The following is a 12,936-nucleotide window of genomic DNA, read 5'->3' on the forward strand; positions in this document are numbered from 1 at the left end:
TTGTTTTGAAGCTGGGTCTTCAATCTAGCCCAGTGTGAATTGGAATTCATGGTAATTATCCTGCTTTACCCAAATGAGTAAAAACACTATAGGTATGAGCTCCTAACCTTGTCTATTCCTTTACTTAAAAAATATTTTATTTATTTATTTATTTGAGAGAGAGAAAGTGGCAGACAGATAGAAATACAGAGACAGAGAAATAGAGAGAGAGAAGAGAAAAAGAGAAGGAGGGGGGGGGAAGGGAGGGAGAGAGAGAGAGAGGGAGGGAGAGAATAGGTGTGCCAGGGCTTCTAGCCACTGCAAACAGAGACTCCAGATGCATACACCACCTTGTGCATCTGGCTTATGTGGGTACTGAGGAATTGAACCTGGGTCCTTAGGCTTCATATGGAAGTGCCTTAATTGCTAAGCCATCTCTCCAGCCTCTTGTTTTATTTATTTATTTTTTTTTGAGGTAGGGTCTCATTCTAGCCCAGGCTGACCTGGAACTCACTATGTAGTCTCAGGCAGGACAGCCTTGGACTAATGGAGATCCTTCTACCTCTGCCTCCCAAGTGCTGGGATTAAAGGCATGTACCATCACACTGGACCTTTTCTCTATTTTTTTTATAAAGCCAGAACAGGTATTTAACCAGTGTCCTTTCTGCTTAAATGTATCTACAAACTGTTTAGCAGGCTTCCTGCTTAATAACTGTAGTGATAGCATCTAGGTGTTTTGTCTGAGTGTTCATTATCTTACTCTGCCTTTGCCTTTAGCCTTTTTTGAAGATCTAGATTTGCAGATATGGTAATAGAATTATTTTCATTCCAATTTTTGTTGCATATTAAATTCAATATTTTTGGATTTAAGGCTGTTCACAAAACAAAACAGAGCCATAGGTGACATCATCAGAATCTACTCCTCAAAGAACTTACTCCTCAAATCTCCATTAGATTTAACTTCTCTTCCTTTGTTGCTGGACTGTATTAGTCTACACTATCTTCTTAGGAAAAACTTAGGGAATGTTCAACATCTAGTTTTTCTGTTTCCTATCCAGTTGGAGAGTTTCCAAGTCATTCTTGAGATCTTCTCTTTTCCATTCTTTTTTTTTTTTTTTTGAAGCAAGCCCAACAGACTGCCTTTTTTTTAAAAATAAATTTTTGTTTATTTTCATTTATTTATTTGAGAGTGACAGAGAAAGAAAGAGGCAGATAGATAGAGAGAATGGGCACACCAGGGCCTCCAGCCACTGCAAACTCCAGATGCGTGTGCCCCGTTGAGCATCTGGCTAATGTGAGTCCTGGGGAATCGAGCCTCGGTTCAGGGTTCTCAGGCTTCACAGGCAAGTGCTCAACCACTAAGCCATCTCTCCAGCCTCAGACTGCCTTTTTTTGTTGTTGTTGCTATTTTTATTTTTTTATTTGAGAGCCACAGACAGAGAGAGAAAGAGGCGGATAGAGAGAGAGAATGGGCGTGCCAGGGCCTCCAGCCACTGCAAATGAACTCCAGATGCATGCTCCCCCTTGTGCATCTGGCTAACATGAGTCCTGGGGAATAGAGCCTCCAACTGGGGTCCTTAGTCTTCACAGGCAAGTGCTTAACCGCTAAGCCATGTCTCCAGCCCCAGACTGCCTTTTTTTTTTTTTTTAATGAGAAAGAGAGAGAAAGAGGGAGAGAATGAACTGGCATGCCAGAGCCTGTAGTCACTGCAGTCAAACTCCAGACGAGTGTTCCCCCCTGTATGTATGTGCAACCTTGCATGCTTGTGTCACCCTACGTCTGGCTTACATATGACCTGGATAGAGGAACATGAGTCCTTAGGCTTCAAAGGCAAGTACCTTAACTGCTAAGTCATTGCTCCAGTCCAGGAGTGTTATTTTTAATTACTGATGAGAACCTAAATATTTTAAGGTAATTATAAACTTCAGAAAAATGAAATATGTTGATAAAAATACTATCTTGGTATACTACATGGTACCATATTGAATAATTACAGTCATAATAATAAAAATACTTAATTTCAAGTATAATTTTGATATAAACTTTTGAGTAATAGACGATATAGGTAATGTTGTACAAGGAAGCTAACTTCCAACAGGTAAGTAAGTAGTCAATAAATAAAGTTAAAATTTCTAAGTCATTGTATTTTGAAATCTTGAGACAAAAAAAAATTGAAAGTGGTTAAGGCCCAATATTTTTTCTTTTTTAAGATTTTTGTTTGTTTATTTTTATTTATTGAGAGTGACATACAGAGAGAGAAAGAGAGAGAGAGGGAGAATGGGTGTGCCAGGGTCTCCAGCCACTGAAAACAAACTCCAGATGCGTGTGCCCCCTTGTGCATCTGACTAATGTGGGTCCTGGGGAATCAAGCCTCGAACTGGGGTCCTTGGGCTTCATAGGCAAGTGATTAATCACTAAGCTATCTCTCCAGCCCTTCTTTTTCTTTTTGAGACAGGGTCTCATGTATCCTAGGCTGTCCCTAAATTTGCTGTGTAACTGAGTTTAACATTGAACTACTGGTCCTCCTACCTCTATTTCCTGGTTATTGCAGTTTCAGTGTGCTGCTACATCTGGATTACAAGATAATTATTTTATACTTTTTTATTTATTCTTATTTTTAAATTTTTTTTTCTTTTTTCTTTTTTTTGGTTTTTCGAGGTAGGGTCTTGTTTCAGCCCAGACTGACCTGGAACTCAATCTGTAGTCTCAGGGTGGCCTCAAACTTATGGTGCCAATCCTCCTACCTCTGCCTCCTGAGTACTTGGATTAGAGTGTGCCATCATGTCAGGCAAGTGTTTAAGAGTTAAAATTGAAAAGGTTCCTGGAATTTGCTTTTGCATCTCCTAATTTTGTGCTTTTTCCTTTTTCCTCCTCTTTCATAACTTTTACAATAGGAAAGTCTTGAGAATGAAAAGGAAGCATTAGTAAAGCAGCACAGAGAAGCAATGGAGGGTTTTAAGAAGCAGGTAAGCTTCCTAATGGTTGACAAACACTGCAACTTAAACCATGTTGTTTCTTCTCTCTCCAGTGAAGCTATTCCTTATACTCTCAGAAGACAAGAAAGGGAAAATGGTGTTATGGAAAGTAGGGAATTGACCAAGTTGTTTTGAGTCATAAATGGTAATAGTGTAAAGGAAATTGGGACAATGGTTTCCTTGGAGATAGAGATACGTTTTGATCTGTGCTAAATAATTTAGGTATATGTGTTCTTGCTCTTTCTTTATCTTTTATTTTTTCCTCTGTTAGAGTGTGCTAGGTAGGATCTTACCTTCTCCACATTCCCCCCTTTACCACAGTCAATCCTAACATTGTGGTTGTCATCTCTCCTTATCTTTCATGTCTTTTTAGTCATATCTCAGCTCTTCAACAAGCCTCCTGAATATGACCCACCAGGAATGAAAAAAGATTGGCAGACAAATGAACAAAATTAAAATAAAAGCTTTTTTTTTTAAATTAACATTTTCCATGATTATAAAATATATCCCATGGTAATTCCCTCCCTCCCCACCCCCACACTTTCCCGTTTGAAATTCCATTCTCCATCATATTACCTCCCCATTACAATCATTGTAATTACATATATACAATATCAACCTATTAAGTATTCTCCTCCCTTCCTTTCTCCACCCTTTATGTCTCCTTTTCAACTTACTGGCCTCTGCTACTAAGTATTTTCATTCTCACGCAGAAGCCCAGTCATCTGTAGCTAGGATCCACATATGAGAGAGAACATGTGGCGCTTGGCTTTCTGGGCCTGGGTTACCTCACTTAGTATAATACTTTCCAGGTCCATCCATTTTTCTGCAAATTTCATAACTTCATTTTTCTTTACCGCTGAGTAGAACTCCATTGTATAAATGTACCACATCTTCTAAAATAAAAGCTTTTAATGAAATGAAAGCAACATCTTTAATTTGAATTCTGTAGTTTTGGCTTTCTCAAATTCCTTTTTATTCCCTAGAAAATATTTGTTTAAGAAAATGCACTTGTGCTGGGCATGGAGGTGCACATCTTTAATTCCAGCACTTGGGAGGCAGAGGTAGGAGATCGCTGTAAGTCTAAGGCCAGCTGGGACTACAAAGTGAATTCCAGATCCGCCTGGGCTAGAGTGAGACCCTACCTCAAAAACACAAACAAAAAAGTAGAAAATGCACTTATGTCAAATATCCTCTGGGGGCTGGAGGGATGGCTTGGTAGTTGAGGTGCTTGCCTGCAAAGCTAAAGGCCTCAGGTTCAATTCCCTAGGACCCATGTAAGCCAGATGCACAAGGGGGCACATGCGTCTAGAGTTTGTTTACAACAGCTGGAGGCTCTGGTGTGCCCATTCTCTCTGTCTCTCTCTCTCCCTGCCTATTTTTTCTCTGTCAAATAAATAAATAAAATATTAAAAAATATATCCTCTGGAAGTTTTGTTACACAATATTCTCATTTTTATTCCTTTATCTTTCCATCTTTTAGTCTTCATTTCCATACAAATGTATGTGTTGAGAAAAAGAAATGCACACAAAGAAGTAAACCTAGCTAGTTGTGGTGGTGCACACCAGTAGGATATTGTTGAAGAGGCAGAGACAGGAGGATTAGGAGTTTGAGGCCAGCCTGGGCTACATATTTTAAAAAAAAGAAAAAAAAAGAAATAAACTTATACAAGTTGCATAACTATTTGGTTAAAGTAATGGATAATTTAAGTCCTAATATGAATTTATTTAAACAGATGACTGACTTTCTTTATTTAATCTAAAATAGCCCTAACCAAAGTTACAAGTGTTTTAATTGAACAGAAAGGAAGCAGAAGCCAAACTTGCAGCATAATGTTCTCTAGGATTGAGCAGGTCTGTAGTTTTGCTATCACAGGGAACTAAGCAACCTTCTGTACACCTTGGGTGTAGCAGCCACCTTCAGAAATACCTTCAGAAAATGCTACCTGCTGTTACTTAGGAGTACTTGGTAAAATATTCAGAGTTCAGATTTCTGCAGGGTAACACTAAACTTTGAGGAATGATTGTTATTTAGGTATGATTTAGTTCATTTAATTTGATTATTTCCTTTTCCCTCTTTCTATCTATATTATTATTATTTTTTATTTAAAAAAATTTATTAAAAAAATATCCCATGGTAATTCCCTCCCCCCCCACTTTCCCCTTTGAAATTCCATTCTCCATCATATTACCTCCCCATCTCAATCATTGTACTTACATATATACAATATCAACCTATTCAGTACCCTCCTCCCTTCCTTTCTCTTCCCTTTATGTCTCCTTTTTATACATTATTTTTTGAATGTAGAAGTAGCATATAAACATATTAAATTTAAACAATGTAGAAATGTAAAATGTAATTGTATTCTTACAGACTAGTATAAATCACTGCTAACAGTTTACTTACCTGTGTGTTAATTTTAAATATTGTCAGTTGCAAATGAAGATGTATGTCCTGGAAGAAGAAAAGGTATTTATTAATTTTTGAAATAACTTAAAAGTATAGATAAATGAATTTAATTATCGCTGTTCACTATAGTAGATATGAGGTTTAATGATGAAATAATGGCAGAAGGGACCCGAGCTAATCTTGTTACTTGAATTTTTTGATTTTATAATTGATAATACTCTGACCTAACAATATGGATTTTACATGTCAAAACTGGCTAGAATTGAGACCTCTTTGGCTCCCAGATTAATGTTCTTTTGTACTTTACTGCAATGTTTACATTAACTGCACTATGTTCTTAGTGCGTGTGTGCGTGCTTGCCTGCCTCCTTCCTTCCTTCCTTCCTTCCTTCCTTCCTTCCTTCCTTCCTTCCTTCCTTCCTTCCTTCCTTCCTTCCTCCCTCCCTCCCTCCCTCCCTCCCTCCCTCCCTCCCTCCCTCCCTCCCTCCCTCCCTCCCTCCCTCCCTCCTTCCCTCCCTCCCTCTTTCTTTCTTTCTTTCTTTCTTTCTTTCTTTCTTTCTTTCTTTCTTTCTTTCTTTCTTTCTTTCTTTCTCTTTCTCTCTCTCTCTCTCTCTCTCTCTCTTTCTCTCTCTCTCTTTCTTTCCTTTTTTTCTTTGTGAGGTAAGGTTTCATTCTAGCTCAGACTCACCTGTGAGTCACTCAGTAATCCCAGGCTGACCTTGAATTTATGGAGATTCTCCTACTTCTGCCTCTGAGCTGAGATTAAAGGCCTGAGCCACCATGCCCTACTGCTGTTAGTACATTTTCAATATAGTCATCTTCCTTTACATTTAAAAACATTGAAATGACTTGTATCTGCTTGCCAAACAACTGGGAAAGTAGATACAACTTTTAACAAAGAAATTCAACTGGTACTAAATATTTTCTTTTGATAATATAGCTAATTCTTTTTTTATCATACCAATGAGCATACAACTTTTGATTAATTTATAGTAATTCTTCTTTTTAAATATTTTATTTTTATTTATTTTTTTGAGAGAGGGAAGGAGAGAGATAGAGAGAGAAAGAGAGAGAACGGGCATGCCAGGGCTTCCAGCCACTGCAGATGACCTCCAGGCTTGTGTGTCACCTTGTGCATCTAGTTAACATGGGTACTGGGGAATCAAACAGGTCCTTTGGCTTTGCAGGCAAGCACCTTAACTGCTAAGCCATCTCTCCAGCCCTATAGTCATTATTCTTAAGGAAGAGACTTTAAAAGAAAATTCTCCTTTGTCCTTATATTTATGATACAAATGCATTCATACTTTATTATTAAAATAGAGTTGAGCCTCTGTATCTATGGGTGTTGCATCTATGGGTTCAGCCCTCTGTTGATTAAAAATATTAGGAAAGAGAAAATACATCTGTACTAGACATACAGATTTTGATCATTTCATAAACAATTCCATAAACAATGCATTATAGTAACTAAATAGTATCTAGATTGTATTGGTATAAATAACCTAGAGATATTTAAAGTATACAGGAGGATGTCTTTGGTTTATATGTAAATGCTATGCCACTTTATATAAATGAATTGAGCATCCTCAGATTTTGGTATTTATGAACTCTTGTATTTTCTGAGAAATTGCTGTATCTTTTAACTGTAAGAATTAAATAATTATGTAGTATCTGTAAGTTCTCTTATAAGTGCTCTACTGTTAAGATGATATTAAAATTTGTCATTATATTAACATATTTCATTTTATAATTATAGATTATTGTAGGACTTTGCTATTTTAAAGCCATTAGGAATATAATTTGTCATGTACATGTAAGTTTAAAACCTCTAAATTATTTTGATTAAAGATTCTGGTTCTTGAGCTCTTAAAATTTCTCTTTTTATAGTATCTATACTAAAAATATAGTATTTAAATAAGTTTTTTACTTAAAGGGAAAATATCAACTTGCTACAGAAATAAAAGAAAAAGAAATAGAAGGATTAAAGGAAACATTAAAGTCATTACAGGTAAAGCAACTTTATATTTTTTAAAAAAAATTTTTTTTTTGTTCATTTTTTATTTATTTATTTGAGAGCGACAGACATAGAGAGAAAGACAGATAGAGGGAGAGAGAGAATGGGCGCGCCAGGGCTTCCAGCCACTGCAAACGAACTCCAGACACGTGTGCCCCCTTGTGCATCTGGCTAACGTGGGACCTGGGGAACCGAGCCTCGAACCGGGGTCCTTAGGCTTCACAGGCAAGCGCTTAACCGCTAAGCCATCTCTCCAGCCCTTTTTTGTTTTTTTGAGGTAGGATTTCATTGTAACCCATGCTAACCTGGACCTTACTCTGTAGACTCAGGCTGCCTTTGAATTTATAGTGATCCTTCTACCTTAGCCTCCCAAGTGCTGTGATTAAAGGTGTGTACCACCAAGCCTGGCTGTAACTTGGTATTTTTTTTTTTAATTTTTATTAACATTTTCCATGATTATAAAATATATCCCATGGTAATTCCCTCCCTCCCCATAACTTGGTATTTTTAAAAAGCAGTTTGCTATTCTAGCATTGTACCATTAAGACACCATTAAATACAACAGCTAGCAAAGCAAAGCTAACTAAAATTCACAGTATATTATATAATTTAATATGTTCATTTGAGAACCATAATTTCAAATTAGGATTTTTGTTTTCATGTTTTATTTTTAAAAATACTAAAATAACTTTCATTATTTCTTATAGCAATATAGTTAAATAAATAGCTATAGTTTTTAACCCTTCATATGTGAGGAGAATAAGTAAGACCTCTGTGTTACAATTTATTTATCCATGGACCTTAAAAATTAAAATAGGTGCTGGGGAGATGGCTCAGCAGTTAAATGCACTTGCTGTGCAGGTATGATGCCCTGAGTCTATATCTCCAGAATCTATGTTAAAATAAGTGCTGGCAGGGCTGAGGAGATGGCTCAGTGGTTAAAGGTGCTTGCTTGTAAAGCTGGATGGCCTGGGTTCAGTTTCCCAGTGCCCACTTAAAGCCAGATATACAAAGTGGCTCATGCATCTGAAGACTGTTTGCAGTGGCAGGATGCCCTGGCATGCCTATTCTCTTTTTATCTCTCTCCTCTCTCAAATAAATAAAATGAAATATTTAAAAACAGGTACTGGGCAGATGACTTAGTCAGTAAGTGCATTCTGTGCAGGTATGACAACCTGAGTCTTGATCTCCAGAACCTGTCTTAAGCCAGTCACAGTGGTGCACATCTGTAATCCAAGTGTACTACAATGAGTTGGAAGGAGGAGATAGGAGGAGCTTAGGAGCCAGTTAGCATGGCAAATAGAGTGGTAAATTATAAGAGACCCTGCCTCAAACAAGGTGGAAGGCAAGGAATGACACCTAAGGTTGTTCTCTGATCTCCATGCCTGTGTGGCATATATGCCCTCACACATGCACACATATCAAGCACAAAGATTAAGAGAAAATGTGTTAAGTGTTTATTTTCTGCAAATATAAAGACTAGAGAATAAATCACCTTTGCCTTAAATCATGCAGTCTCATAGAGTCTCAGAGAATTCAGAAGTGTTTGGTTAATGATGATTCGTTCAGGATATATTTCATATTCTGTTGAAAGTCTATTCTGTGCCAAACACATTTCTCAATAGTGAGGATGTAGCAGTGAATATAAAAAGACAAAACTTTATGCTTTTGTGGTGTCTACAAAAACCAAAATGAAGTAAAAACAAATATTGTTGAAGAAGATGGTTTCACTTCAGAGTATTGCTGTAACATTAATTACAAAGGCAATATGTATATATTGCCTTTTGTAATATATATATAATGTATATATTGTAATATATATAATATATATTGCCTTTTGTAATTAGTATATTCATTACAAATATACCAATTAATATACATATATATGTATATAAATGGAATGGAAGAAGCCTGAAGATCAAATAAAGCATTGTTAATAATTGCAATTTTTTTTGAGATAGGGTCTCATTCTAGCCCAGGCTGACCTGGAATTTACTCTGAATTCTCAGGGTGGCCTTGAACTTACAGTGATCTTCCTACCTCTGCCTCCCTAGTACTGGGACTAAAGGTGTGCGCCACAATGCCCGGCCAATAATTACAATTTTTTATGAAGTCCACTGTTAGTGTGCACTAAGAAACACATGAATTTTACCTATGTAAAGTTTCTTGATGGCTATATCTTACTTTTGTTTAGTTCAGAAACAAAAACAAAAATGCGTATGTGTACAAAAAAAAACTATGTAAAACATTTAAAATTGGTTAATCTAGAAAGAGATGGAGATAATTCTTAGAAGAAAGGTCTTAGATGTATATTTTTTTTAGTTTACTCCCTTGGTCAGAAAATAATTTTTTTTGAGTCAGTCCTGGTGGCGCATGCCTTTAATCCCAGCACTTGGGAGGCAGAGGTAGGAGGATCGCTGTGAGTTTGAGGCCACCCTGAGACTACAGAGTGAATTCCAGGTAGCCTGGGCTAGAATGAGATCCTACCTAGAAAAAACAGAAAAAAAATTGTTTTTAGAACTTTTCTATGTAGCCCAGGCTATCTTGGACCTCAGTGTGTAATTCAGACTGGCTACTTGTGAACTTATTGCCTTAGCCTCCTGAATCTGTTTTAGGACTATAGGTTTGTGCTACCATATCCAGCATTTTTTTAAATTTAAAATATTTTATTTACTTATATGAGAGAATGAAGCAGTTAGATTTATTTATTTATGAGGGAGAGAGACAGCGAGAGAGAATGGGCATGTCAGGGCCTCCAGCCACTGCAAACAAACTCCAGACACATTTGCCACCTTGTGCATCTGGCTTACATGGGTCCTAGGGAATCATACTTGGGTCCTTTGGCTTTGCAGCCAAGCACCTTAATTGCTAAGCCATCTTTCCAGCCCAAGAGTATATAATGATTTTTATTCTTGTGTTTATTTGCTCAGCCAAAGACCAGCTAATGTGAACTAGCACACTCTTGGATGCTGCTGTTCCTGCTTTGTCTTTGTCTTAGTGGTTACCACTCTGACATGCTTATTTGTGACCATCATCTGTCTCCTACAACTCACCTAGAAACCAGACAACTCAAGAGAGGGTTCTGTTTTGTTCCTTGTTATATTCCAGAAACCCAGGAAAGGCCTAGCAAATAATAGGTGCTATAAATATATGCTGGATAAATCAGTGAATATTTATATTTTTGAGAAAGGCTATCACTCTGTTAGTCCAGGGTGGTTTGGAACTATATACCTAGGCTGGCCTAGAACTTGTGGCATCCTCTTACCTCAGTTTACCAAGTGCTGAGATTATAGGCATTAGACATCATACCTGGCTTGTATGTATTGGTCTTACTATAGGGAATAGAGTTATAGTAATTAAAAATTTGAAAATAATCCCTAAAGCTTACACATAGAAGACAAATGCCACAGTTGGCAGTTTTACTATAAGAAAGGATTTGTAATAAACAATTTTTATTTATTTTCTTCTATTTTTCAAGGTTTCTAAATATTCTTTACAGAAGAAAGTAAGTGAAATGGTAAGAAAATTACAGAATATATGTTTCTACCATATGGATTAGTATGTAAGATATTCAATATTGTGGCATGTACAATACATAAGATACATTTAGTAGTGTATGTGACATGTATAGTTAAAAACAGGAGCTGAATTGGGTAAAGTGCATGCCTTTAATCCCAGCACTCAGGAGGCAGAGGTAGGAGGATTGCCATGAGCTTGAGGCCACCCTGAGTCTCCATAGTGAATTCTAGGTCAGCCCAGGCTACAGTGAGACCCTACCTTGAAAAACCAAAAAAAACAAAAAAACAAAAAAACAAAAAACCCCACAACCTCCCACCACAAAATCAGGAACCATTGAAACTGGATATCGCTGTCCTGCTTAAAGGCCTGTCATAATTTCACATACAGTGTAGCTTAAGTAAGTTTTACAAATTTATTTGCAGATTACATAGTGCTTATCTATTATAAAATAAATTCTGAAATATTTAATTTTAATGATTTTTTTTTCTTTTTGGTTTTTTTGAGGTAGGGTCTCACTCTAGCCCAGGCTGACCTGGAGTTCACTATGTAGTCTCAGGGTGGCCTCGAACTCACGGTGATCCTCCTACCTCTGCCTCCCAAGTGCTGGGATTAATTTTAATGATTTTTAGGTATCAAGGTAAACATGCATTTATTATACATTGAAAATTATTAATATATATGTAGCCACTTTTGGGATATGGTATTCAACCTTTATGGTCTATATTTAGGATATGGCCCTCAAATGTTTGTTCAGCAAGCATTTATTTTTGTTAATTTCTATTTGTATGCCTATAAAATAATATTTTATTTTTATAGCATGACATTCCATAGAATATTTATTTTTCTGTTAATCCATTTATTGTTCTGTTGATTCAGAAGGCTTTTATGCTCATTTATTGAACAAAATTTTCCACTATATCCACTCTAATGTTCCTTCTTTGGAGTATAGTATGAAGCAGGTAAAAATGAATTTTTATGCATACTTCATATGTCATACATATAAACAAGAAATTAGGTCACTATGCTTAGAACATACATGTAAAATATTAAATATTTTTCTCTACGAAATTATTTTGCTGTGTTAAAAAATAAAAGACCACAGAATGATTCCTAAGGTTGATTGAATAAAAGATGTGAAAATTCTGTTGTTCAACTAGAAAGAATAAAGATAATATTGTCAGACTATTTTAAACTGTGATCTTAATTAAGAAGCTGAAAAACTAGATTTCAGTTTAGCTTTAAGTACCGTGACATTTGTACTGAAAGTCATTTTTAACGCTACAGTGGTTTTACACAAAATATAGTGAAATTGAATAATGTGCCCTTCGACCTAGGAGAGAAGGCTACAAGTTAAAGATCAAAGGCAACATAAAATGTATTTTATTTTATTCCAGTTTAAGATCTCATCAAACAGATACTTATAATATTAAAAAATTGGAAATATCTTGTAAGCTTTTTGTTAATGTAAGTTATAAATCATATTTTTCTTACAGTTCAAAACTCTTCATTAAAATTACTTTAAAATTGATTAGATTATGCATCATTTTATACTCACTTTTAGAGATTTTTTTTTATTTAAAAATTAAAAACAATCTTTTCTAAACATTTCTTGAATATATTTGTCTTATTGTTCTTATATAATTTATATGACCTTTTTGTTATTCAAAGTTAACCTTATTTTATCAAAGGTGTACATTATCCTTTTATACTATTTGACTCTATGGGCAGCCAGGAAACAAGTGATATACAGGCAGGACTTGTAGAACAGTACAGTATCCTAAAAGAACTTATTCCAAAATCAATATTCAGTGGTGCAGGGTAGCACACACCTTTAGTCTCTCAGGAGGATGGAGAGAATCACTGTGAGTTCGAGGTCTGCCTGGTGCTACAGAGTGAATTCCAGGTCAACCTGGGCTAGAGTGAGACCCTGCCTTAAAAACAAAAAAATCCCAAACAGTACCACAAAAACAAAACAAAAACCTTCAGTATTCAGAAACTTTTAAGGATGTCCTTGGTCTCCACTTAACCATAGTAAATTT

General features: G+C 36.1%; 1 protein-coding gene across 1 annotated transcript in view; it reads left to right on the forward strand.

Moving 5' to 3' along the window:
- Ccdc73 (coiled-coil domain containing 73) overlaps positions 1 to 12,936 on the forward strand; it is a 134,584-nt gene that overhangs the window by 33,055 nt on the left and 88,593 nt on the right. The window contains exons 3-6 of the mRNA XM_045156599.1: positions 2,875 to 2,946; positions 5,390 to 5,425; positions 7,298 to 7,372; positions 10,857 to 10,895. Of these exons, the coding sequence (XP_045012534.1) occupies positions 2,875 to 2,946; positions 5,390 to 5,425; positions 7,298 to 7,372; positions 10,857 to 10,895 (222 nt within the window). The remainder of the gene's footprint in view (positions 1 to 2,874; positions 2,947 to 5,389; positions 5,426 to 7,297; positions 7,373 to 10,856; positions 10,896 to 12,936) is intronic.

This window comes from Jaculus jaculus, chromosome 8, assembly GCF_020740685.1.
Source record: "Jaculus jaculus isolate mJacJac1 chromosome 8, mJacJac1.mat.Y.cur, whole genome shotgun sequence".
NCBI classification, from domain to species: Eukaryota; Metazoa; Chordata; class Mammalia; order Rodentia; family Dipodidae; genus Jaculus; species Jaculus jaculus.